Source organism: Silurus meridionalis, chromosome 4 (assembly GCF_014805685.1).
Source record: "Silurus meridionalis isolate SWU-2019-XX chromosome 4, ASM1480568v1, whole genome shotgun sequence".
Taxonomy (NCBI): Eukaryota; Metazoa; Chordata; class Actinopteri; order Siluriformes; family Siluridae; genus Silurus; species Silurus meridionalis.
In genome coordinates, this window is record NC_060887.1 from 29,737,163 (window position 1) to 29,763,655 (window position 26,493).

Consider the following 26,493-nt stretch of genomic DNA (forward strand, 5'->3'; position numbering starts at 1 on the left):
CACTACCTGCTTGTTTTTCTATTTCTTTATTTGTTTGATTATTTTTAACAGAAATTATATAATGGAAAAAAATTAAATTCTAAAAAGAGGTTAGTTAAACCCAAGAAGTTATGCTGAGCTTTGCTTCAAATAACTGGAGTTGTGACTCAGTCAGCATGTTCTCCAGAAATCTGGTAGTCGAGGATGGTGAACACAAAACCCCGAAAAAAGGAATTTAATCCATGTAAAAGAGCTGTGTACCACCAAGTTATGACACCCTGCTCATCTCAGGAGTACTTTACACAAGCCGAAGGGTTCAGAAATGATGGCGCCGCGTCAGTTCCCAAATGCATACGAAGACATGACCACCAGAACACTTCAGCCCACTAGTCTGATACCTGCTCTGTGTAGGGTGGTGTAATCTGCACAATCTGGAAGCATTACTAAGACGATAACAGGAAAAGCACTCTCCTAGACATCTTCCACATCTGAAATCTGCTTTATTGTTTCTAAACAGTCAGGTTTATTTCTATAGCGCTTTTCACAACAGACATTGTCTCAAAGCAGCATGTAAAACTCACCATGTACTTTAATGGTTTTCAAAAAATGTCTCTTCCTCACTAAAATGTATGAAGACTCTTACGACACGTTACCGCTAATTTGTAAAAATACAAGAGGATTCGGCCTGCGTCACTTACTGTACGTCAGTGTTTATTTACTTTCCGGCTCTACGAACTGATGACGCTGCATGTGAATGTTCTGCTCCGTCACTGAAGGCTGTATAATTAATCGTTAACATCGTTATCAATTCGGACAACTGCAGAGCAACTTCATCCTCCACGGTGTTTGTTTTAAACTAAACTTGTGACATGAGCCACATAAAAATATGCCTCTATTTTCTTTCTTTTTTGAGCTCTGTGCAGGGAGTTCTGCTTCTCTAACTTTGGTAAACCATGTCTTCACACCTGGTGCACAGGGGGATTCTCAGGCTAAAACATGTCTGGGTCTGTTAGTTCCTGTGAACAGAAATGTAAAGACAAAGACACTGTATACTATAACTGTGTGCTTCCAGATTTATGGCAAAAGTTTGGAGAAGAATCACATATGGGTGTGATGGTCAGGTGCCCACAAACTTCTAATCATATAGTGCATATACTGATATTGGGAACGTTATGTTTTACTTAAAATGTAATTCAAGTTGACATTTATTTATCCTTTTTCTATGTAAAGCCCTAAAAAATTTCAATATTGCATAACATTTAACAATTTAACCCCCTAATGTAAGTGCCCTTATTGTAAAATGTGTAAAGGTTGTGCAGCTGGAAGAATGAATGTTGTCAGACTTTGTTGTCAGACTCTGCCTTTTGTAGACACACCCACTTCCTGGATGACAAATTTAGAGCGTATAATGGCAAATTTGTGTGAAAGTGTTAAACCTCAACTGCTGGATCTCAATCCAGTGAAGAAAGCTTGTGAGATTGTATGAAACAGGAAGTAAAAACACTTATCCAGGCACCAACAAGCTAGAGCTGACGTGTGCACTGAAGTGGAAATGTGAACAGGACATTTGGTGGTATTCTTATCCTGACGGGGACCGACGCTGTTATTAAGACAAGTAAAGACATGCAACACATGCACCTTGTCCATGGTATTAAATATCAGATGAAGGAACAAAAAAAATAGATTGAGAGCCGTGGGTCAAAAGTAAATATTATTTGTAAATATTAGTATAAAAGCATTATACTAGTGGTCCCCAACCTTTTTTGCGTCACGGACCGGATTAATGTCAGATAATATTTTTACAGATCGGCCTTTAAGGTGTGGCGGATAAATACAATAAAACAAAATAATACAACCGGCATAAAAAACAGTATTTTTTCTAAATATAACAATAAATATAAATCCACTGTGTTGTTTTTTGTTTATTTTGCTCACCTGGGGGTTTGAATTTAGCGGTAATGTATTGTGTGTTAGCAGCCGGAGCAGCCCCTTTAAGGTGGTAGCGGATGGAGGTAAGACATGTGACCGAGGCATCATGACATGCATCATGTCAAGTTTATTTGTATAGCGCTTTTCACAACAGACATTGTCTCAAAGCAGCTTTACAGAAATCAACAGTCAAGGTGAATGGTGTGCATTTATCCCTGATGAGCAGCCGTGGCGACTGTGGCAAGGAAAAACTCCCTTAGATGTAATGAGGAAGAAACCTTGAGAGGAACCAGACTCAAAAGTGGGAACCCATCCTCATTTGGGTGACATCAAGAGTTTGATCATAAATCTTTCAACAATATAGAACACTGGAGAGTGAGAACTAACATAAGCATCAAGAGTGAGTTATAAACAGATGTGGCGGAGAGAATCCGGATATTTTCAAAATAAAACATAGTTCAGAATCAGATAATAAATAAAACGGAAATGAAGTAACTTATGTATTCTTTCTGTGCAGCACGGTACCAATTGACCCACAGACCGGTGCCAGTCCACGCCCCGGGGGTTGGTGAGCACTGCATTATACCACATTGTATTATGTTAAAAATAAAAGTCGCCATGATTCCCCTCGTGAACGATTTCATAATATTTAGAAGGAAAGAAATAAGTTGGAAAACACTACTCTGTAATCTGTTTAACTAATGCGGTTTTACTTTCAAAGTTTTTTAGTTCAATGAAACGTATAAATAACACAAAATAAACGTTTCAAACGAATGAAAACAATTTCAGGCTATAAGCGCTACAGCCACGTGCTTGTAATATCAGTGACCTCTTATAAGAGACACAAAGCAGCTCCTAAAGGCGTTTAAAATGTTTTCCCAAAATTGGGAAATAATTCGAATAATTCACATATTAAAATGAAAACTAGAGAATAAAACATTTTGCAGCTTAAAAATATGTTAGATTAAGTATTCACTTATAAATAAAGATCTGTATTAGTTAGCTTTTAATTTCCCTCTCATGTAGGGCATGCTTGCATTTATATGACCAAACAAATCAGTATAGTATCGTAAATATAGTAAATCAATATATAGAGATGACAGAAATGTCATATAAATGCAAGAGTTTAGTCAGGTTTTGTGAATGATTTATTCCAAAGGGAGTAAAATGCTATAGAGATGTGAATGAGTAGTTAAATGAATGATGCTGTTGAACAGAAGACCCACAGTAAAAAAAACTCATGCTGTTGAACAGGGGACCCACAGTAAAAAAACTCTTGCACTCTTATCTGGGGGGTGTAAATATTAAGAAAAAAAGGCTGAGTATTAAGAAGCACTGGCAATAGTGAGACACAAAAGTGCAGGACAGTTCGTCAGAGTGAGATGATCGATTGGTACGATGCCGTTGTCTAAAAGCTTGAGTGAGTGATTTTTACAAAAAAAAGCATTTCCCCTTTCCATTGTACACTTCAGTGTTTGGTTTTGCCTGGCCCAGTTTATTGCTGCTGCTGTTGTACTTTTTTTTTGTTAACAGTGATTCTTTCAAACCCTCCTGGGACACGGACTCGGACTATTTTTACTGTCGACACTCAGCGGTCGAGGACACGCAGCGCTTTGCAAAGCTGCCCTGACAAACTGCCGGATGACATATTTGGGTGGCGAGCGACCGGGACGCAAAACGATCGGACCTTTAATCTCTGCATTTTTCACTGATTTATTATATAATTTTATCATCAACATGTCCACAGCCATGCTAGAACCGGATAATGCGCAAAGCACAGCATTACACAGATTACACCCGAGACACCGTTTCAGGAAAACGCCCAGCTGCGCCATAAACACTGAAAGCAAACATGATGAAGGCTGAATAAATCACAGCTGATAGGTAAGGAGGAGAGGAGAGGAAACAGGAAGAAGAGGATATGTCCTTTGTCTGACCTGTATCTGTTAGTTCCCCAGCTGACACTCTTAGGCAGATCGACTTCAAACTAGGCCAGTTGTAGCGCAGGTTTCGGCTCTTAACATGAACATGAACATTTTAACATGAAACAGAACGCACTACACGGTAAACAGCATCATTATGTCAATTTACTCTGGAAGATATAATGTACCCACAATGCATTGTCGCTTTGTTACAAATGTTTGCTAGGCCACATAAGGTCAGTTTCATCCATCAGTTGTATAAGAATAGGTTGTTTGTTTTTTAAAGAATATTACACTATAATCCAATTACACTATAATCCAATCCAACGGTCAAGAGCCGGGAAAGATGAGTGGTAGGAATCCCACACCTGAGTGAGCTTTGAGCAAATAATTGTCTCATAGAAAGACAGAGAGAGAGAGAGAGAGAGAGAGAGAGAGAGAGAGAGAGAGAGAGAGAGAGAGAGAGAGAGAGAGCAAGATATGAAATGCCAAAAAGTGAAACAAAGCATGAAGGGAAATAACAGTGTTTCTGAAGTTGTCCAAACCTGCCTACTCTCTCCACATTCCCTCAGAGCCAAAGATCTTTACAGAATATTTGTATTATAGAATAAAAAAAATGCAGTTTTTCTACAAAAAATCTACAAATATTAGCAATCTATAAGATATTGCTCCAGCAACAGAATGTTTCTTTTTGCAGCAAACTATGAACGTATTATAAATTAACACTTTTTGGGAAACAGATTTATTGTCTCTCTCTCTCTCTCTCTCTCTCTCTCTCTCTCTCTCTCTCTCTCTCCTGCTTGAGCTCTGAGAACAAATCTTTAATTGTTTGCAACTGAATGGAAATGTGTGCTTTGCATATTGTGGACACACGCACACAAAAATAATCACAGTAGGAGTTGAAAATCTGCCTCCTGCTCATTTAATGACTATTTATCCTTATCATTAAAAAGAAAAAACTCAGCTGCATGACTGCTGAAAATCCTTAACAAACTTTTTAATGGAAAATTAACTGTATATTAATTCCTGCTATACTTTCACTGTTATTCTTTTACAAACCCAAATATCAACTTTTAAAAGTAGCCGGTTGCGTTTGTACACTTTATCCGTCTAAAGAAAGCCTGAGGATAAACACCTCCTGTGCAGACTGAGGGCCCGATTGTGAGGAAAGCTGCAGATGCAGGAAAATGTCATCCATGTGGTATAAAGAGTGATTCAAGTGACATCCCTTCATAGCGGAGGCTGAGTGCTGAGTCAGGAGCCGGCTAATGGGATCTGACTGCTGCTCATGCACAGCATAGAGGAACATCCAAATGTAAATAAATATATATTTTTTTATATTCCATAATAGTTATGTGGATTAAATGCTAATCACACAATTACAGGATAACGTTGCACAAGCTTATGTTTGCGCTAAATATATCATGGCTGGAAAACTTCACTTACTGTAGATGAGCAATAAAATGGCTTTGTGTCATTTCTTTTGCTGTTACTTAAAAAATGTCAGTTCTATAAAAAGAAAAAAATAATAATAATAATCTGCATATTTATAGTACAGTTAAAACTGAATGCCCAGTAAAAATAATTTCGGAAACGTCATCTGGGAAATATTCCAAGTTGGAAATTTATGGGAATTAATTTGAAACTTAGGGAAATGCAATTCAACTGTATCATATACAAACACAAAAATAAACATTCTGTTTGGTCATTAGCTGACATGCATGCAAACTATTACAGATTTTTTTTTTTTTTAATGACATTTTTGACTGATTTAATTGTTAGTATAATTTGGTTGCACTATTGCTTATACACGGCACATGAAAGTTTTAAACATACATTTATGTGATATTTGACGTTTATGTAAATACTCGCCCAGATGGACATTTTTTGACAGTATTGTATGCAGGATTTAAGACATTATCTGTGTTATATAATTTTGTAAATTCCCAGTTTATTCCCATTCCTGTTAATTCCTATAGAAGGTTTCCAGTCTTGAAAATCCCCTAGCAACCCTAGTTACAGATGATTTGACATTATAATGATGAGGCAGAAACATGCTCAATCTGCAGTGCATATACTCTCACCAACCACTTTATTAAGAAAATGTACACCCTAGACCATTCATGCCATTATCAAATCCGCCCATTTAATGTGGCAGCAGGGCAATGTGAATAATAATACAGATTATAGACCCACAGCTTCAGCTCACATTAACCATCAGAAAAGGGAACCATGTGATCTCAGGATCTGTAGCCAGTGATGGTTTACTGTAAGTGAAACAATATTTTTTCGCTTGTTAAGATTGGACGAGTCTTTCGTCCTTTTTGGATTCTGACTGGACTTTCGATTCTGCCTCTAAATCAACAATGCATTTCCAAACTGTGTAAAATTTAGTGACTGTTGTGAGTAAAAATTACCAAAACACTCAAAAACAGCCCTTCTGGCACTAACAATAATAACATGCATAGTCAAAGTCACTTAAATCACTGACGGTATCTGAAAGTAAAGCTCTTGACCAGCTTCTGCATGATTTAACGCACTGCGCCGCTGCCACCGACACCAAGGCTACAGAGGAAGAACATCTGCTGTAGGACTGTCCAGCATGTGCTTAAAGTAGAATAAAACTAGGAGAGGCTGACCCACTTGCAGCTCCCTCATGAGACAGATCCCACATCAGCTCACTTTTGTTGCCTGCTTTTTTACTGGAGCAGCCAGTCAGGCCACCAGCGTGAAGAGGAAGGAAGGAATCATAAGTCATGAGTCAGAAATTGAAAAGTGAGAAGAGTCACCAGTGAAACGGTACGCAAATGTAATGAGAATCAATGTCAGGGTTGGAAATGTGACGCAAATGATGGACGCAAATGATGGAGCAATCAAACACATTTGGCTCGTGCTGAGTAAACAGCATAACATAGATCAAATAGCTGGAAATTGTTAGATGTGCTATACGAAGAGGAAAAAGAGAAAGCTACCACAAAAAAAAAAAATAAATTTAATCTGAATGAAACGAGAATTTAAGTTCAGGGTGAGTAGGCAGTAAATAAAAATAAAAAAAAGAGTGTTATTTGTATCCTAATGTCTTTTTCCTTCAGGAAATAGACGTTTCTGCTAGCAACTTTCATTTGTGCTTGACCTGACTGCTACTTTCAGCTGATAACGCAGAAAGTAGCATCTTTTCCTGCCATACAAATGGGTCAAAAAATGCAAATGTGGGCACATATGAGTTTGTAAAATCTGTGAGATTAATAAAGCTGATCTAATTGCGGATTAAAAATCTAAAGCAAACTGCCAGTTTTAATGAAAAGTTAGTACTGTATTGGAGGATTTCTAAAAGATGCTGAATAGCAGCAGGAAGAAAAGCTGAGGCTTACACTGCACCACCAACTCGGGGAGCCTGCAGAAAATCTGAAGTGTAAGTGAAAGAGAATCAAAATAACGTCGACCGCCTTAATCCTTGAGCTGTTTCCGAATTCAGCACAGGCTGCCACGGAGACGAGAAGGATTTAAAAATGCACCTTCAGGACAAGAGATGAAAGTGCATACAATCCAAATGATAATTTTTAGGGTTTATGCTGGAGTTCATGTTTTTGAATACAGACTGCAAAGCAGGATATGATATACATATACATATACAAACACACACTATACGGACAAAAGTTTGTGGAAACCTGACCATAAGATTCATGTGTGTCCCCATGTGCTGTTATAATAACCTCCACTCTTCAGGGAAGATGTTCCACTAGACTTTGGAGAGTTCTTGAGGAGATTTGTGCTCATTCAGCCACAAGGGCATAATGTAAAGTCAGGTAGTAAAGTGTAGATGAGGTGAGGAGGCCTGGGGAGCAGTCAGAGTTCCAATTCATCCCAAAGGTGTTCAATAGGATTGAGGTCAGAACTCTTTAGCAGGCCACTCAAGATCTTCCAGTACAGCTCAAAATAAACGGTATTCTCATGAAGCATCGTCATGCTGGAATAGGTTTGGGTCTCCTACTTCACGTGAAGGGAAAATGTAATGCTAACACATTTAGTGACATCCTTTATAATTGTGTGCCTTCAATTTTGTGGGAACAGATTTAAAGAAGAGCCACAGATGGCTGGAAAAAAATTAGGGGTCCCAATATTTTTGTCAATATTATATATAAAAAAGGCCAAAACTGTGTGTGAATGATTAATTAATTGGTCATAATGATGTGCTGAGAGCTTCAAATAGACATTTATCTTAAATCACTTATAGAAGGTAGCTTTGTTTTGCAGAAGTAATAAAAGAAAATGCAGAATTAAATAATGAGCTAATAATGCACACAACTTTTAATGCCTTAAAAGGTCCAACATACTGTTCAAAGCATTTTCAAAACAAATCTTTCCAGTTCTTTTGTTTTTTCAGAATTTTGTGTTTTTCTCATTTCAACACACCTGTCACACATCTGGTTAGTTCATTAGACCTTCGAGCGTTTAAAAGCAAAAAACAACAACATGAAAGCGAGGAATACATGGATCAAAAACTTCAGGTGCGAAAAACCTAAAAGATAAAAAAAAAAATAAGACACTGATGCCAGATATTAGGTTTTTTTGGGGGGGACTAGTTAATACCAAATGCTTAACATGAAGCACTAAGGGGTGTAACGGAAATGTTCTTTTAGCTCAGTTCACATTACCCAGGTTTACACATTAGATTCCTTGGATCAAATTGGATTTTCGATGGAGAATGGGTGGGGTTAAAGCTCATTCACATTGTATCATTATAGGATGGTATACATGGGAAAATGTGTCAAGGTATCAAACGGATACCTTCCCTAAAAGAACACTATTTTAAAAATATAATAAAATTGTGTCCAAGATTTACAAATACAGTGTTAATTGGCAAGCTGGTTGCTGAAAAAAAGCAAAGAGTTGCATCACACAAGTAAGCGCAGCACATATATGAAAGAAAAGCATAAAGGAATCAAGCCACTTATTACCACAGCAACAGCAGAAAAGTAGTATAATATAGAAAAAGTAAACAGCATCTGAAATCTAAAGGCGTCCGACTGCAGTGTTAGACAGGTAGCGTGTTAAAGCTGCAGACTTGGAGAGCTGAGCGAGGCACGGAGAACAGTGCTGCTATAGCCATGCTTGTCTTTCAATCCTAACAAGTTACAGCTTTATATAGTGATTAGAAAGAAGAGAGCAAAGCCAGGTAAGGATACAGAAAGGTGTTTTAATATCATCATGCACTCATTTGTACTGGTTTACACTTTAGCATTGTGGGTTATGAATGACGAGCGTGAAAAGAGACGAAAGGAAATTTCACAACAGATTTGCGGGATATAAAAAGTAAAAGAGTGTCGAAATATACTTGCGGGACGATTAATTATTCAGCTGAACTGTTTTAGACTCGAACAATAGAAGTAATATGAGTAAGGAGGATCCTGCAGACTGGACAAAGGAGGACACATGCGACCACAGCGGCGTGTGTGTGTGTGCGGCGCGCGTTTGTGTTTTTAGATGTGAGACAGTAGTCTGTCAATGCCAGACACATCAGATTTGACCCTCAGCTACAATGCCCTCCAAAAAATCCTATTCCACATGACTTGGCCAGTATTCTGTCTATCCTAAAGACATGTAACAGTAAAGGCCATGGAGAGCTTATAGCGCTGGTGGTGACAGAGACTAAAATTGTGTAGGCTTTTTATTTGTATATTCATAGTGAGTACTATGATGGTAAATAGTGGAATATAAAAGCAAGTTTAGTATTTAAGATTATCTCATATCAGGCCTCGTTTGGTCGTTTAGTAAAGGTGTATAAATGTTTTCGTAAGTCACATCAAGCCACATTGACGAAAAAAGCTCACGGAGAACTGAAATACCAGAATGATGACTAAAAATGTGAATGAGTGCCTCCTAAATGCATAGTTTAATGCAGCTTAGCCACCGCACCTTAACTCGGCTAGTCCCAGACACACCCCAACTTTAAGGGTGCCATTATTTTCGTCTGATTTTTAACAGCTCCTTATAGCTTGGTAAAATAAATTATGGATTTGATCTGGATTGTATTCTTTCATCAATACAAAACCATTTTTGGACACTAAGCTAGTTGCTGGATTTGTAACGAATGAATTGATGCTCACCTTTGTGAGTCTTATATAGTTTCAGAAATCAGATGATGTACTATACAAACTTTTACCTTGAGCTCTTGGCTTTGGCATTATTTTGGCCACTTAGATAAATGAGCCTGTGTGTACGTGTGGGTGTGTTTCGTTTGTTGTCTGATCTCCTTATGGTAACGTCCTATGACTTGGCTCTTTCCGCAGTGCGCTAGTCCATCATGGGAGTCTAGCAAAAGGAAGAGAAGTAGCAGTAATCCCTCAGGCTTCCTAAAAGTCGTCTCTGGTGCACTTGCTGCGTAGTCACATGGTGAGTTGGCTGTGTGTGGTGGAGACAGGAAAGGAGGTGCTGGGCTGGGAGGCTGAGGCAGAGGCAGAGGCAGGTCTAAGCCATTGACAGCAGCAGTAGTAAAGCTAATCCTCTGGAGCACATGATAAGAAGTAGAGGGGGGTGTAGAAGTGGCATTGAAACAAGAATGGAGCAGAAAGCAGTCCGAAGACAATGATAAATAAGCAACCAAGGCAGGTGTACGGACATAAACAAAGAATACAAGATATTGGGGAGAAAGGAGAAAAAAAAAAAACAAAACAGAAATAAAGTGTGTGTATGTGAGAGAGAGTGTAATGAAGAGGGTCCAAAGAGAGCATCAATGGGAAGAGAATAAAAGTGCTGGTTAGTACTTGATCACAACAGGATCAGGTGTCAATCAATCCAAATCTATTTCACTTCCCTTCCCTTCCCCATGCGGCTTGTCATGCAGCATGCACGGCCATGCAGAATGTCGACTCGAACAAAGAAAAGCATGCAAAGCGCAGCGGAGAGGCTCAGAAGTACAGATCGCACATGAGCCGCTTACAGTGCACACTATATTCTCTGCCCTAGATACTGTGAACCTAGAAAGGAAAAAAACCTGAAAATACATGGTTTTGCAAAACACACCCTGTGCTAGGGTAATGAAAAGAAAAGGCACAACAGTGCCACCGCTAGGAGACATAATCTACATCATGGAGCGTAATATTTCTGTTTATTGCATTAGTAGAATAAGCTGCAAGTCTGATGCCTGTGCCTGATTTATATACTGACCTCAGCACACAGACAGGACAGGGCAAAGCAGACAAGTGGAGAGGGGGGGGCCTCGTCCTAATAACATGCTGCGGCCCGGGAAGTCATGCTGGCACATCGGGTCGTGTCATGCAGCGCTGCTCTTCTGACTCACCCTGTCTAAAACTTTTCACTCCCGCGTGTCAGATTAGATTTGGGCTTTGAGGGAAGCTGAGCTACATGTCACGAGGTGGAATATACAGCAGCTATGTTTGATTATGAAAAAAAAAAAAAAAAGCTCAGCAAAAAAAAGTTGTGACAGGGCAAGTGCAAGAGCTTTCAGTCAGTTACACTACAGGCCAGAAATCTGGAATCAACACTATGCTTGTAAAATGAAACCTGATCTTAAACGTTCACAGTGTTGCCATGTTTCGAATTATCCCTACTTGTTGGGCCTTTGGTGACAAATGAAGTTTTGTTGTTTTTTTTTTAAACTTGATTATAAATTAAACACTAATGATTATGCTATTGCCGTATTAGAAGCAGGCCAACAGAAAAAAAGATCCATAGTTTTGGTCTGTAGTCTACACAATCTACAGTGTACAGTACAGTGTTCTTATTAAAAAAAAAAAAAAAGAATATAAACACTCAGTTCTGAGTTACATTTCTCTAAGGTGCCAAAGTCTTCTCGATCATGAAGCCGTAACGGATGTGATTAGAGGGTCTCTAGGAAACAGGCAAGGAAGAAGGCAAGCCCAGGTGAGAGAACATGTCCACAAAAAAAGTAAATAAATTGATTTAATATGTTGATTAGCCAAACAGGTCTCACATAAGAAAGACGTAGATATATTATGAGAAGAGAAGAAATAGACTGTCTATGCATTTATTACTGAGATTTTTTAAGGACTATGGGACTCGTAATTTATTACATAAAGATTCTTACGAATAATAATAATATTTATTATTAGACCAACTTTTGGGCTTTATCATTTTCTTGTATTACATTCACGTATTGTATGGGTGTTCACACTTGTTTAAAGGGGGACAGATTTGACCTTATGAAAAAGTTATGACCTCATCTTTCAGCTCTTGTCTGACAGAAGTAAACAACATTATGTTTTAGCTCATCTGCCTGAAGTTTCTTTTGTTGTGGTGCCTTCTGAGATGCTTTTCTGCTGACCATATTTGTACAGTGTTTATCTAAATTACTATAGCGTGTCTATAAGCTTGAGCCCACTGGTTGGTCTCATCCAAACGTTCTGTCCACAGAACTGCTGCTCGCTAGATGTTGTTTTATTCCTTGAGCATGAAATGCTGAACACTTTTAATAGGCTGAGACATTTTCCCTTTATTATTTGTGAAGTGGTGATTAAAAATAAAACTCATGTATATCGGAGTTGCATCAGTCATGAAAAGGCACTGATACAAACACTAATTGTATCTAAAATTTACATTCAATTAAGGATCAGCAATGATTGCGCATTCCTGCTGAGACAAAAAAAAAAACAACACAAAGACACTGAACCCATTATGACGCACATCGGTTACAAAAAATAAAAGAACAGAGAATGACAAAATAAACCACATGGCACTGTGTGTGCATGCAACCACCACTTAATGTCGCCATAAAGTTGTAGACATCAACATTAACTGCAACAAACTATGTAAGACACAAAGGACACGATGTATTGCTACGAAGAAATGATAGAACTAAAACGAAACGGCAAGAGGATATTAGGGGGTATTATGGGATGCCTCTTACCAGGTTTAGGTGCCTCATGGGCATTCTGTTCTCCATTCTCCAACACTGCACCTGTTTCTGCTTACACACACACATATACACACACAGGGGGGCATCACTACAGGACCCAACACTATGGAGCCCTCAAAAGCCTCAAAATGAAACTTCTCAATCCCAGTGATTGGACACACAACCGCTGCAGCTTCAGAGTGGACCATGACGTAGCTAAAAGATCAAGAGTCTCGATATAGCTTTTAGATCAGACAGAAATAGAGACTCATCCACCAGGCAATTTCACAGAGATCTACAAAATGTCTGGGACGAAACATCACTGCTCTGCTCAATTCTAATATTAAACAGAAACCTATTATGGCAAACAGAGCTCATTTCCCAAAAGTATCAGAGAATGATGTGCGTGGCTTTTAACAGCGTAGACAAAAGAATTGTAGGTTTATCCTTTGTTTTTAATGACGGGGAAACAAACAAAAAAACAACAACAAAAAAACAGCTCCTTGTTTTTCTCTTTCACTGCGTTTTCACTGCTTTTCACTTCATATTAAACTGATCACTACGCTCAACTTGAGCACATGGATTGGCGATATAACTGGTCACCAACTTTTTTCTGCCTCCATTATCTGCTTTACACCATTCTCTCACACCACTGTATAAAGATGCAGAGATAAAATGGGTTTGCGCATTGTTTAAGACTTTATAAAGAAAAGCTGAATCATAGAGAAAGAAAATTTTTTTTAACATTATGACCTATGCAGTACGTAATTATTATCTCTTTATCATGGCACCGCTTTATTGGTGGAATATATTAGGCAGAAAGTGAACATTTTGTCCTCAAATTTAAAAGCAGGAAAAATGGGCAAGCGTAAGGATTTGAGCTAGTTTGGGTCAAACTGTGATGACTGGATCAGAGCATCTCCAAAACTGCAGCCCTTGTGGGATGTTTCTGGTCTGTAGTGGTCAGTATCTATCAAAAGTGGTCCAAGTGGTGAACTAGTGAGCGTGGGTGGCCGAGGCTCATTGATGCAGGTGGGGCGCGAAGGCTGGTCCGTGTGATCCGATCCAACAGACGAGTTCCTGTAGCTCAAACTGCTAAAGAAGTTAATGCTGCTCCAAGGGTCAGAACTATTTTGGCAGCAAAAGGAGGACCAACACAATATCAGGCAGGTGGTCATAATGTTATGCCTCATCGGTGTGTGTGTGTGTGTGTGTGTGTGTGTGTGTGTGTGTGTGTGTGTGTGTGGCGCATGTATATATACATACATACACGCACACATCAAAATAAAGGAAAAGGTGGTTGTCATCATACCATATATGCCATTTATATACACGATACATCAAAAGTATGTGGACACCTGATCAACAATGGGTTTCCTCTTCTAAAAGGTAAATTGCTGTACCATGATAATTTCTAATTACAGGAACTAAATAACCCAAGCATGCCCCTGTACACAAAGCAAGCTTCATGAAGACATGGTTTACCAAGAACTCGAGTGTCCTCGGTTATGTTTCTGAGACTGAATGAGCACAAATCTCCACAGCCTATCTAGTGGAAAACCTTCCCAGAAGAGTGGTGGTTATCATCACATAAAAGTAGGGATTCAATTCAATCTGGAATGAGTTGTTTTAAAAGCACACTGTGATGTGTTGGAATTAATTTCCTACTATTAAAAAAAAGGAAGGAAGAAAGAAAAAAACTCAAATATTATCAGTGTGTGTCTCTCTGGAAAGAGGTTGTGTCTCAAATATAACCTGCTTTATGTTCTCCATATAAACAAACCATTTATTATGGGTTACATGGGTGAAGCCTATATTCATTAATATTTATTTTAGGTGTCATTTGAAACTTTATTAGAGTTTCACCTTGAGAAGAACTATCTTTTAAGCCATTACAGAGAGAATCAGTGAGTTAATAATGAAGCTCTGTCTGAATCACTTCAGAGTGATATAATAATAACAGGTAGCAGACCATGCACCTGGATGTTATGGTGTTATGTATGGAAGAAAAACGTGTTTTAATCCAGGAGATTTGCGGTTATTTGTGCAAACTTCATAGACCCTTTAATCCAGTCTGAGTCAGCCAGTCTAATCTAAATGTAATCAAGCTAAAACAATGAAAGTTTTTACCAGAGAAATACATGGTCATCCATGTCACGTCCTCACCTACATTCACCACAGGGCACAGGGTCAAATGGTGATGTGATGATGTATAAACTCTAAATCACATCCAAATGCTTAGTAGAGTTTCTTAAGCACTTCATTAACATACATTATTAACAAACCATTTTGGATACATCTGCTATGGCAAAAATGAAGTGAAATGTGATTTAGCACATTTAGATACATTTAGGTATTTAAACATTAAAAAGCACTAACAAAATATTTTTTTATTACTATTATTTTTTATTTCAAATATTCCTAGTCCTTGAGTCGTAGTTATGTATGTAACTCACCCTTTTTATCATCGTCCAATAGTGGGATGTAGTCGGTCTTGTCCACGCTTTCCCCGACCTTGTCCTCAAAGGTCTCCGCCTCCAGTGTGGCAATGAAGTCCCTCTCCACTACTTTCTCCTCAACAGGTGGAGCACTATCAGTCAGAGCATCGCTCAGCGTCAGGTCGGCCATCGTTCTGATGAAGAGCACAGCGTGTGTTAGATAGAGAACAAAATCCATACACCTCTCATTCAGAAAAGAAAAAAAATCCATATGAACAAACTTTCTTTCTAAATATAATATTCCAAAAGCTCTCTTTAAACCAACAAGTAAAGCCATGGACATTTGAGACGTAATAGAAGCGCTCAAACAAACTAATCGCCTTCTTCGTTTACGTTGGAGCCAGTAGAGGGCAGTATTAGCAGGTTAAAAAAAAAGGTCTTTTATTTATCCCCATTCATTCTCAGGCATGTTAAAAATCTTAAAGTTAAACATGTACTAATGAATAAGCATCAGAAAGATGTTAAAGGATGACAAGAGATACCATGCATTCTGGGAAGTCTAGTTTCAATATTTGTACACATTCCACCCAACTCTTACTCTCTCTCGCTTCTTCCCTCCCGAGCAGAAAATAATAAATGTCACAAACATAGAAACGGATTAAAAACAGGACTTGTTACAAATCATAGGACTGAAAGTCCTCTTAAAAGCCTCAACCTTCTCTCTCTGTAAGACAGCAGCAAAAAAGATAATAATGGGCCAATTTAAAAAATGGTGAAGCTTGCATTTAGCCACAGCATTAACGCACCACTTGTAAACCTAAACTCCATGACCACGGTGAACAAAAATACTACTAAGAAATGCTAAACCATCAACCAACACAGATGAAGCTAAGCAACTAGAAGACCGACTTTTCACTCAACCAGATTGCACACCTAATTGAGCCGAGATATAATTGTCACACTAGTTCACTTTAACAATACACTTAAGCAATGTCATGACACACACGAATTAAGTACATCTAAAAAGCAACTGCTACGGTTATGAAGAAATAAAACAAAGGAACAGGTGCACATGGGTGAGAAAAGAAAAACACTGGCTCTGTTTTGACTTGTCCTGTCAGACGCAAGAATCAATCGGAATCAAGACACGCCTTGATTAGAGTAGTATCTTCAGGGCTGACCATGTCCACATCCACAGTGCACTTTTATATTTCCACACCCTCACGATCAGATCTAAACAATAAACCCAAGTGATAGAAAAGCAGTAGTTGGACAGAAACAAAGTGAATGTAATTCGCGACTGTACTTCAGTAGCTTTTTCGTGTATCTGTATTTTACTGAAGTATTTCCATTTGGGGAGACTTTAACCTCACTACATTTCAAAGTCAAATATCGTACTTTTTAACTTAACTTTGCGTATCAGTCGTTCCTTTTTATTTATGACTGGATAAAAACGTAACTGGTCAAACATGCAGCAATCCACCAATCAGAGTAGAGCGTGCACTCCGTTTTAAATTTGTTTTGCTTTTTTGATAATTATCACCAACATACAGTTCAGCATCAGTTCAACAGCAAGCAGAACATTTTGAGAGGAATAAATGATGGAAGAAACTCCTGACTCGAACTCAGTGTTGTTTTTTTAAATAGTTGAAAAGAAGGTTTTGGGATCACAATTTTTATAGATATCAATCAGTGTTTGACTCATATCATTTTATTAGTCTTTTTCACATAAACTGAGTTGATTAAGCAAAGAGTATTATGAAAAATGTAATAGACATTATATCCATATCAAATCATAGCACTTTGGATACTTAAGTACATTTAAAGGCAAATTCACTTTAGTAAGTTTAAAGGGGGCACTTTTACTGGAGTCATATATGCACTGTATCTCTACTTTAACTCAACTACATGGTTTGTGTACTTCATCTGCCACTGTAGAAAAGGGCAAAAGCAGGCACACTGACTATGCAGAGCTTCTATATAATTTACTGTTTATCATACAGGCATAATTACTGTTTCAGCGCTCATCACACCCAAAGGGCACAGTCCAAATGGAAAGTCAAGAGGTAAAAAAAATTTAATTTTATAATCAATTGATCTTCACTTGAAGATTTGGCTCATGTATCATTGTAGAGGTAATAATTTTTTTTTTTTTCTTGCATCACTTGAGATATTATGCCGAGAATAAGGAGTGGCTAGCTCGATTCTAGTGCTTTTACATAGAGTACATTTCAAAAAGAAATTTAAAGATGCTACATCAATCCCGTTTATCGCGGTGGTTACGTTCCAAAAAAACGAGATAAACGGACGCCAACCTAAAAATGGTATTATATGTATACAGTACTGTATTAAAATGTTACTTCATTTAATAATTAATAATTGTATTAATAAATTTTATTATTTTAACAACAAACTCCATAAAAACAATTCCCTATAAGTTTTTTGGTCTATCGTGCTCTCCACGAGAGACCGGGAAAGTCAGAAAAAACTAATTAGTAATGTGGCACATGCAGAGATTCAAACCGCAGTAAAGCGGGGGATTACTGCATTAGCATTTCCTAACCAACTTAAAAAACGAATAAGGGCATGCTTTAACTGTAAAGCTTTTATAGTAATGTCTCAAACTATGCAATGCATTACATTTTCTAAACCTGCATGGCAATGCAAAGTTTTAAAAAGTGAATGGAGAAATAAAATGCACACTTGTAAAAAAAATATATATATATATATATATATATATATATATATATATATATTTTTTTTTTTTTTTTTCTTTTTTCTTTGTGAGACAAATGTACGAAAGAAACCATCTCTGATTTGTTCAACCATATTTTCATGTCTTTGCCAATCATTTTCTCAAACCTCCCGACATGCACCGTGTCTTCTGAAACTAGCGGCACTCTGAACACCCTTTGGACAAGGAAGTTGTGTTCACTATATACGGCAATTTGAGGGCGTTTCTTTATGCAAATGAGTGTGGCCTTGCGTCACTGGCCTTGCGTCACTGATGTGAAAGCTCATTGAATATTATGATGCCCCGAAAGTCATGCAGGAGGATCTGCTATAGTGCTTTGGAAGATATTAAAAAGCTGGATACATTTCAGTATGATCGAATGAATAGATGTGGTGAATAGATGAACGGTAATCGGATATTGTATTCGGCATATGGGCAAATCAAACTGGGCATGCTAATTTGACTCAAATGTGCAAACTGGCAAGAGCTGTAGCAGCACAAAGACAGAAAAAGAATAATCCTCAGCTTGTGGAAAAAAGACAGAGTCAATGTTTTCTCCATTTCTTTTCTTGTTGATGAAAACAGGAAAACAGGTACAACAAAAGCAGCATGCAAAATCTGTTGGAAATCCCTCAACTGCAAAACATTAGCAATTTGGTGAGGTGTTGAATTTGGTTAGATGACTAACTGCTTTAACCTGTATGGTGGGTATTTCCTCTGTGTTCACCCCAGAATAATATTTATCATGGTTTTGGTTGAGTTTTTGGTGACTAAGCAGACAGGTGCATATGGCTTAGATTATTTTCATGCAAACAAATCACATAGTAACCCACTCATGACCCCAAAACTTAACCTGGAAGTCTCCTCTCCTGCTCGAGATCAAGCTTGAATAACTCAAAAGCTAAATGATTTACTCAAACTCTTGAAACATACAACTGTTCAGTATGCATAGCCATCACTTTAAAATAAAAGTATACTGTATAGACAATAGTATTTGGACACCTGAATTTTCCAGCCATATTGTGTTCTTCCCTAAACTGTTACCCAAAAGTTGGATGTCTCTGCATGTGGTACCATAACATTCTTGATGTCGGAAGAACTAAACCTGTTCCAGCATGGCAATGAGCTGTGCACAAAGCCAGCTCCATGGAAGCTCTAGAGTGGCCTGCTACATAGTTCTGATTTCATCCCTACTGAAAACTGATTGCACCCCCAGGCCTCCTCATCCTACATCAGTAAAATTGGAATGGGCTGTTTAAACAGTCCATACATCCAAATCTTATGGTCCACAAAATATTGTCCATGTTGTGTATTTAAAAGTTTTGCCAGGTTTAAAATGAAAATCAAAAAGAGAGCTATGGAGAATAAACATAGCACACTGGGGAAAAAAAAAACTTTCCTGCTGTTATACGGCGCACGAAAGATATTACTCGATTCTGGCGAGCGCCTTTATTTTCCCCCGAAAAGGAAACAGCATGACGTGCTTGCAAAGGAGTTTTACTGCAGCATTGCACTGGACTTCATTTCATACAACATTGACATCTCCAGCTAGGCCTAGATGATCATGGATTTAACCGTAGGCTTCTTTAAGCTATGATTTAGCCTGTTTTGCTGATGAAGGTGATCAATAAAACCTGGTTTGGCATATAGAAAGCCATTAAGCTATTTAGCATTAGGAAAACAATGGATTTCCACTGCAGAGTATTTGGAGGTAGTAGTACTGTGGTTAGCATTATTCAGCGTATGTGTTCTTTGTCCGTGACAAAGTCCATTGATGGAGTTAAAACCTTTTTACAAGCATTACAACAGTGCACCAATGGGTGTAAACAGAATGACATCACTGCAAGCCAAACACACACACACACACACACACACACACACAAAGTCAGGTTTATTGTGCATTTTTTTGGCGCTTTTTTGATTGCTTTGCTGCATGCTTCAAGGGGAAGATCTGACTGCAAATCAGTTGATCCAAACAAGAGCATTCTCCCATAAGCTACTTAATATAAGGGTGTTTTGACGATTGTGGCTGTAAGTGCTGTACACATCTCAACACTCCACATCTCATACATGTTGGGTGGAAATCTGTTAAGGCTCCAGAATATCATCATCATCATCATCTTCTTCCGGCTTTTACCATTAGGGGTCACTACAGCGGATCATCATTCTCCATTCCCCGTCCTATAAATCTGCCTCTTTCAACCTAACTACCTGCATGTCTTCCCTCATCACATCTATAAACTAAGGCTCCAGAATATTTTTTACATTATTTTCATTGTCAGGAAACCATTTGTTGAGTTCTCGTGCTCTGTAAAGAGGAGACAGAGACATCCTGAAAGAGGCCACTCCAACCAGGATAGAAAGGCCTCCCATGAGGAAAAAAAAAAAAAACGACCAGTCGGAATAATGGTGTATTGATTTGAGACTCTTGCCCCTGAGAGGTCAAGTCAGGCAAAGCAACCCTGACTATTCCTGGCATCATTTCCCATGATGCAGTTGCAAAGCCTGTAATAACAACATTCTCCTTTAATTGACCGTGCTAATGCTGGCTCCAGATTCCAAAACAAGCTGACATGGTGAATAACGGTGCAGGAGACGTACAGCATGACACCCTGTATTTAGCTCATATTCTATAACGCTCACGGTCACTTTTTTTTATAATGACCTCACTGGTGTCCTTGGAAGGAAAACTGTCTTGTCATCTGCACAGTAGTGGCCATCTTAACAGCATTTATTTTAGCAAAGCAACCTATAATTAAGTGTGGGCATGTTTAAGCAACAGCAGCTCATAGTATCCAATGGCAGCATTAGCAGTGAAGGGATTTGGGCTGAATGTACAAGTGAAGACAGCTTTATGGCAACAAAATGCCATCTTCTGAAGTGCTTATGACAGAACATCGGGAATTCATTCCCGCTGCACAGATTACATTCGATTGGTCGTTAAAATAAATATTCTCAGGGGGGTCCTGGGTGCAGTCCAGGATGTAAGGCGATTAATTAGAAAATCATTCATAAGGAAATACTTTCATATCCTACGAGATATATGAGACGCATTAATGTGAGTTTGAGACGCATAAATGTGTATAGGGTTTTATAGGTAAATGTGTATAAAATTTTTGTTTAAAACAACCAGATTTAATGTAATTTCAGCTGAAGCACATTCATCACTCACATGCTCACAGCACACGTACTGTACTGCAGGGCTACTGAGGCCACGCCCCCTACATTCTCTGTGCAGTATTCACATAAATTGGAATAAGACACCATCATTAAATGCAAATCAGTATTTCTGTGGTAACTTACACCTCAATGCTATTTTATTAAGAAAATCAGCATTAATGGAAAACCTATAAGCAAAACTCGAAACAAATATCCGTTCACATCTTCCTCATCTCAGTTCCCCACTAAAACACAAAGACAACGGGGCCATTTTTCTCTGCTTCCTTATTCGCTTTCTAACTTCCTTTTAGGCACGCTCTATAATGCCTGAATAGCTGACGTAAGCGTTTGCTCGTGCAGACTGTATTCTCGTCCAATGCGCCGTTTTTCATTTTACTCTTGCCTGATTTCAAATCCCAGCTCACCCATGACTCAGTGTATGAAAATTACAGGCAGGTGCTTTCCATTGGAGCTCGGCCAAGAACAGGAAGATCGTTACGAGAGCAGAGAAGAAGGGGAGACTTTCTGAAGTTGGTAAAATAATTCACCGTATAGTTTCTTCCAGAGCAGTGTAACTTTGCACCAAGAGGTGCACATTTACTGAATAAGGGCTTCGGGTTTTATTACCGTGTGTGTGTGTGCGTGCGTGCGTGCGTGCGTGTGTGTGTGTGCGCGCGAGAGAGTGTGAGGCCGTGTCCGAGATGCCTGGGATTGTGTGGGGTTCCAGGTTTAGGGTGATGACTCAGACATGACTCACAGTCACATTACCACAAAGAGCTGCACAGGATTACTCTTTACTCTCAATACACACCCCAGAGCCTCAATAAACAGCCCTCAGTGCTCACAAAAAAGTGTTCCTTTTCTAATCTTGTATCATACTTTGGTGATTTGTCAATGTCAAACAGTGAGGATTAACTTTAATGAGAGGCTTAAAAGGAAATACAGCCATGACGGTCCTCTCGTACATTTTTACGGGCTGTAACATTAAGAGACCTCACAGACAGGCACTCCCTGCGGCATGCGCTGTCAGCTCCATCTATACGTTAAAGTATCATTATAGGATTTAGCCTTAAAAGGTGACTGAGAATGCATTTTTCGTAGTGTATACTAAACCCACACCCTGTTGCCTCAATTCGGTAAACACCCATGTCACATCAACATCCTCACCTGCCTTCTGTGCAACTATACACCGATCAGCCATAACATTATAACCATCTGCCTGATATTGTGTTGGTTCCCTTTTTGCTGCCAACAGTCGTGACCCTTCAAGCATTAACTTCTTCAGCAGTTTAAGATACAGGAGATTATCTGTTGGACCGGACTACTGTACAGCCTTCACTCCCCATGTGCATCAATGAGCCTTAGCCCCCATACCCTGTCACCACTTTTCTTTTATTAAAACACTTTTGATCGATACTGACCACTGCAGACCAGGAACATCCCACAAGATCTGCACATCCTGCATTGTGTTTACAATATCAGAACTTCATTTGTTGAAATTTTGATTACTTTATTACACACAAAAACACATTATTAGGCACTGTTCACAATTCAGAAAAAAGAATCAAAATGCTTTTTTTCGTCTACAAATCTTGTGCAACATATTCTAGAAGTCCAATAAAAAAAAATTATTAAAAAAGTGAAGACAGTGTTCATAACCACTATGCAGACAGCTGCCCTAATATGCAAGCAGGGATTATCTCAATCAGGTCAATTCGAAGGCTCTTTAATAGCAAAGGCAGAAAGGCTGGTTTAGGCCATTGCACAATACTGACTATGCCAGAACAAGTGAAAGTAATATTGTGTGATGAGGCACACTCAGAGTGGTTAAACCAGAGGAGAAACACTACACCAGGGGATCAGATGTCAGCAGAGCTACATATTGTGATAACGTAATAAAAAAAAAACACCAACATGTAAATCAAGCATGAAGCCCCTGGAGGCCACTCAGTGCAGCTTGGGACGGTTTCTTATCAACGCCTTGGGTGGTTCCATGAAATTCCGGAGTAAGAACGTGCGCTTTGAGGATGGATTGCACTGTAGTTATTGTCAACAGTCTCCTACACTGACTCAGGAATACAGTTCGCTTCTGATCATCATCACTGTACCCCGCAACATTGTATATCTGCTTCAAATGGACATTCGGTGCAACCCAGATGAGGATGGGTTCCCTCGAGTCTGGTTTCTCTCAAGGTTTCTTCCTTATGCCATCTCGGGGAGTTTTTCCTTGCCACAGTTGCTCATCAGGGACAAACTTACTTACAAAGAACATATTTTCTTTTAATCACCACATTATCTGTGTAAAGCTGCTTTGAGACAATGTTCATTGTTAAAAGCGCTATACAAATAAAAATGAATTGAAATTGAATTGAAGAAGAGAAATGCAATCACCTAGCTGCTAATCAATGACTCACTGACCAGTCAGGACCTCAGCCAAGAAAATCAGGAAGAATCAGCTAGAGTGGAGTTTTACCAAAAATTTCCAAACACTAAAAACACTGTAAAGCTATACAGAAAAAAAACCAAACACAAAACAAATGACTGCCAGGCTCATTAAAAGCTGTCCATGTATTTTCTCAATCCTGAAGACATGGCAGGGTTCAAACAAGTGTCATTCTTCTTATCAGGATGCTGCTTACAAACAAAACCAATATAATAGCCGTGTTCCTATGGCCTACTTCCTGTTCTGTTTTGAAGAGTGTGAGCTTTGAGGCCTTGGTAACGCCTCCTTAGAAGTGCTTTTGAAGCATCTGAAATGAGCAGTAGGAGGATCAGAGCTGACTGTGGAACATGTGGAGGGGTTTAAGGAATGGTGGAAAAAAAACTATGGTCAAAAAAGAATGTGGAAAACTGTGTGTTCTTTAAATGAGCTGCTGCCTTTTGCTATAAAAATTGTCTCTGCCCAGTTATATTCCTACTTACAAAAGAACAATATTTTTGAAGAGTTTCAGTCAGGTTTTAGGCCCCATCATAGCACAGAAACTGCTCTAGTTTAAATCACTAATGATCAGACCAAGGCTACATCTCGCTGTTAGTTTTACTAGATCTTAGTGCTGCATTTGACACTATAGATCATGATCATCTCCTAGATCGCTTACAAAATTACATCAGCATTCAGGGACAGGCATTAAGCTGGTTTAAATCCTACCTGTAGACTTAAATAGAGAGCTATTCAGGTTAGTGCAAGTAAATTATGGCATGCCACAAGGTTTAGTTCTAGGACCCCTGCTTTTCACAATATAGCTGCTTCCCTTAGGAAATATTATTAGAAGGCATGGGATTAGCTTCCACTGTTACGCTGATGATACCCAACTATATATATCTCATCAAAACCAGACGATATAGCTCAATTGGCTCAGATAACTGAGTGTGTTAAAGAATTAAAGACTGGATGACTCATAACTTTCTATTATTAAATTCTGCTCATCTGCCCAAAAAACAGTACACAGAAGCTCCAGCATCTCAACCTGCATTTAGACGGTTGTACTGTAACTACTAGTTCAACAGTTAAAGACCTGGGATTTATTTTAGACACCAACTTGTCTTTTAAAAATCACATCAACTATGTTACAAAAACAGCCTTCTTTCACCTTAGAAATATTGCTAAGCTAAGAAACATGTCTATATCTGATACAGAGAAGCTCGTCCATGCGTCCATGACCTCCAGACTGGACTATTGTAATGCATTACTAGGTGGTTGTCCTGCATCATTAATAAACACTTACAAAACACTAAATGGTTTAGCTTCCATGTATCTATCCAGTCTTCTAACACGCTTCAATCCGTCATGCTCCCTGAGATCTCAAAACTCTGGACTTGTAGTGGTTCCTAGAATAGCAAAGTCCACTAAAGGTGGAAGATCATTTTCACATTTAGCTCCTAAACTCTGGAATAGTCTTCCTGACAGTGTTCGGGGCTTAGACACACTCTCCCTGTTAAAGTGCAGATCTTTTTAGCAAATCCTACACATAACACGTCTCATTATAACCTTGTGCTCTAGAACATCTGATCACATGCACATTATCAACTTGTGCTGTTAATATGAACAGCAGCTACGCTAATTCCTCTTCACTGCTTCTCTTTCTCTACCAATCTCGAGGCATCCTGAGGTTGCTCCAGCACCAGTCACGTCCCACCTCATGAAGATTATGGACCTTTAAGAAGTAGATGCAAACATCCCAAACCATCTAGAGAAACCATCTAGAGACGTACCAGTGCCAATTGGATCCCAGTTCATGTGGAGTTTGGACACTGGACCTCCTGGAGTGTTTAAAGGCTCTGGCATGGAGAAGCTGGTGTTGGATCTGTGATGATCACAAATGTTGAGCTGTTTTATGAGTTGCTCAGTAGCTCCTAGTTTTATAACCACAATGACTGTAGAAGACTGTAGAAAGAACATTACTTATAATCACACACTCCAGTGCTCATGTTAGTTCTCATTCTCCAGTGTTCTGTATTGTTTAAAGACTATAATCACAGTCTTGATGTCACCCAAATGAGGATGGGTTCCCCTTTTGAGTCTGGTTCCTCTCAAGGTTCCTTCCTCATAACATTTAAGAGAGTTTTTCCTTGCCACAGTCACCTCAGGCTGCTCATCAGGGATAAATGCACGTCGTTCACCTTAACACTTAATGTCTGTTGTGAAAAAACGATATAGAAATAAACTTGACTTGAAACCTGACAAATATAAAAAAAAAAAAAAAGATTTGTACGACTTAAATTTGTTGAAAATTGCATACTCGAATATGCATTTCCGTTATGTTAAAAGTAAGTTACTGGAACAAACATCTTTAAACAGATAGATATATGAAATGAAATGCCAGACGTAATCCTGAACACAGTTCCTACTCAGAACATTCTCTAGTGATCCTGACAGAAGGTGAGATCGGATCTTTGAAGAGAGAAATTTTTTAATAATAATAATTTTTAATAATAGCATTGGCCAAACTATTACTATTATTTCGAGAGGAAGGAACAGGGGGGCGTGTGTCAGTTAACTTCAGACTTTAATATCATAATAACAACTATTCCAAAGTCAGATGCTGATTGGTTCACCTGCAGTTTTCAAGAAAAGTGAAGCGCCGGGTTTTTCATGTTGTCGATCCATGTAACGTTACAGTGTGGCTTCAAAATCTGATATACAGAATTATTTTGCCATTTAATCATCCGGTTGTACATAAGATACACCCGCATGCAGAGCAGCTGCACAACGTTCCCCATTCATTTGCATGTCTCTACTGAATAATCACTGGAAAGGTGGGCGGGTTCAGACGCTTCCTTGTCGGTTTCATCAGTCTGTTTGGAGGAAAGTATAAATCAGGGCTAAAAGACTGGTTTACTGTCCTCTCTCTCTCTCTCTCTCTCTCTCTCTCTCTCTCTCTCTCTCCAATAGATTTTACACTCCTCTGATGTGACTGGGTGCAAACACAGCTGACTATAACAGATCATTACTACGAA

The 26,493-nt window shown here is 38.7% G+C and overlaps 1 protein-coding gene across 9 annotated transcripts in view; it reads right to left on the reverse strand.

Annotated features, from left to right (window-relative positions):
• The window catches only part of LOC124385252 (microtubule-associated protein 4), a 69,311-nt gene that overhangs the window by 35,167 nt on the left and 7,651 nt on the right, over nucleotides 1–26,493 (reverse strand). For 6 of the 9 annotated variants that reach the window (XM_046848458.1, XM_046848462.1, XM_046848467.1 and 3 more), the window contains exons 2-3: nucleotides 15,162–15,337; nucleotides 12,718–12,777 (exon numbers count right to left, since the gene is read on the reverse strand). In XM_046848458.1, coding sequence (XP_046704414.1) covers nucleotides 12,718–12,777; nucleotides 15,162–15,333 — 232 coding nt within the window. In that variant the 5' untranslated portion in view covers nucleotides 15,334–15,337. The remainder of the gene's footprint in view (nucleotides 1–12,717; nucleotides 12,778–15,161; nucleotides 15,338–26,493) is intronic. The other 3 variants (XM_046848464.1, XM_046848461.1, XM_046848460.1) reach the window with 2 other exon arrangements.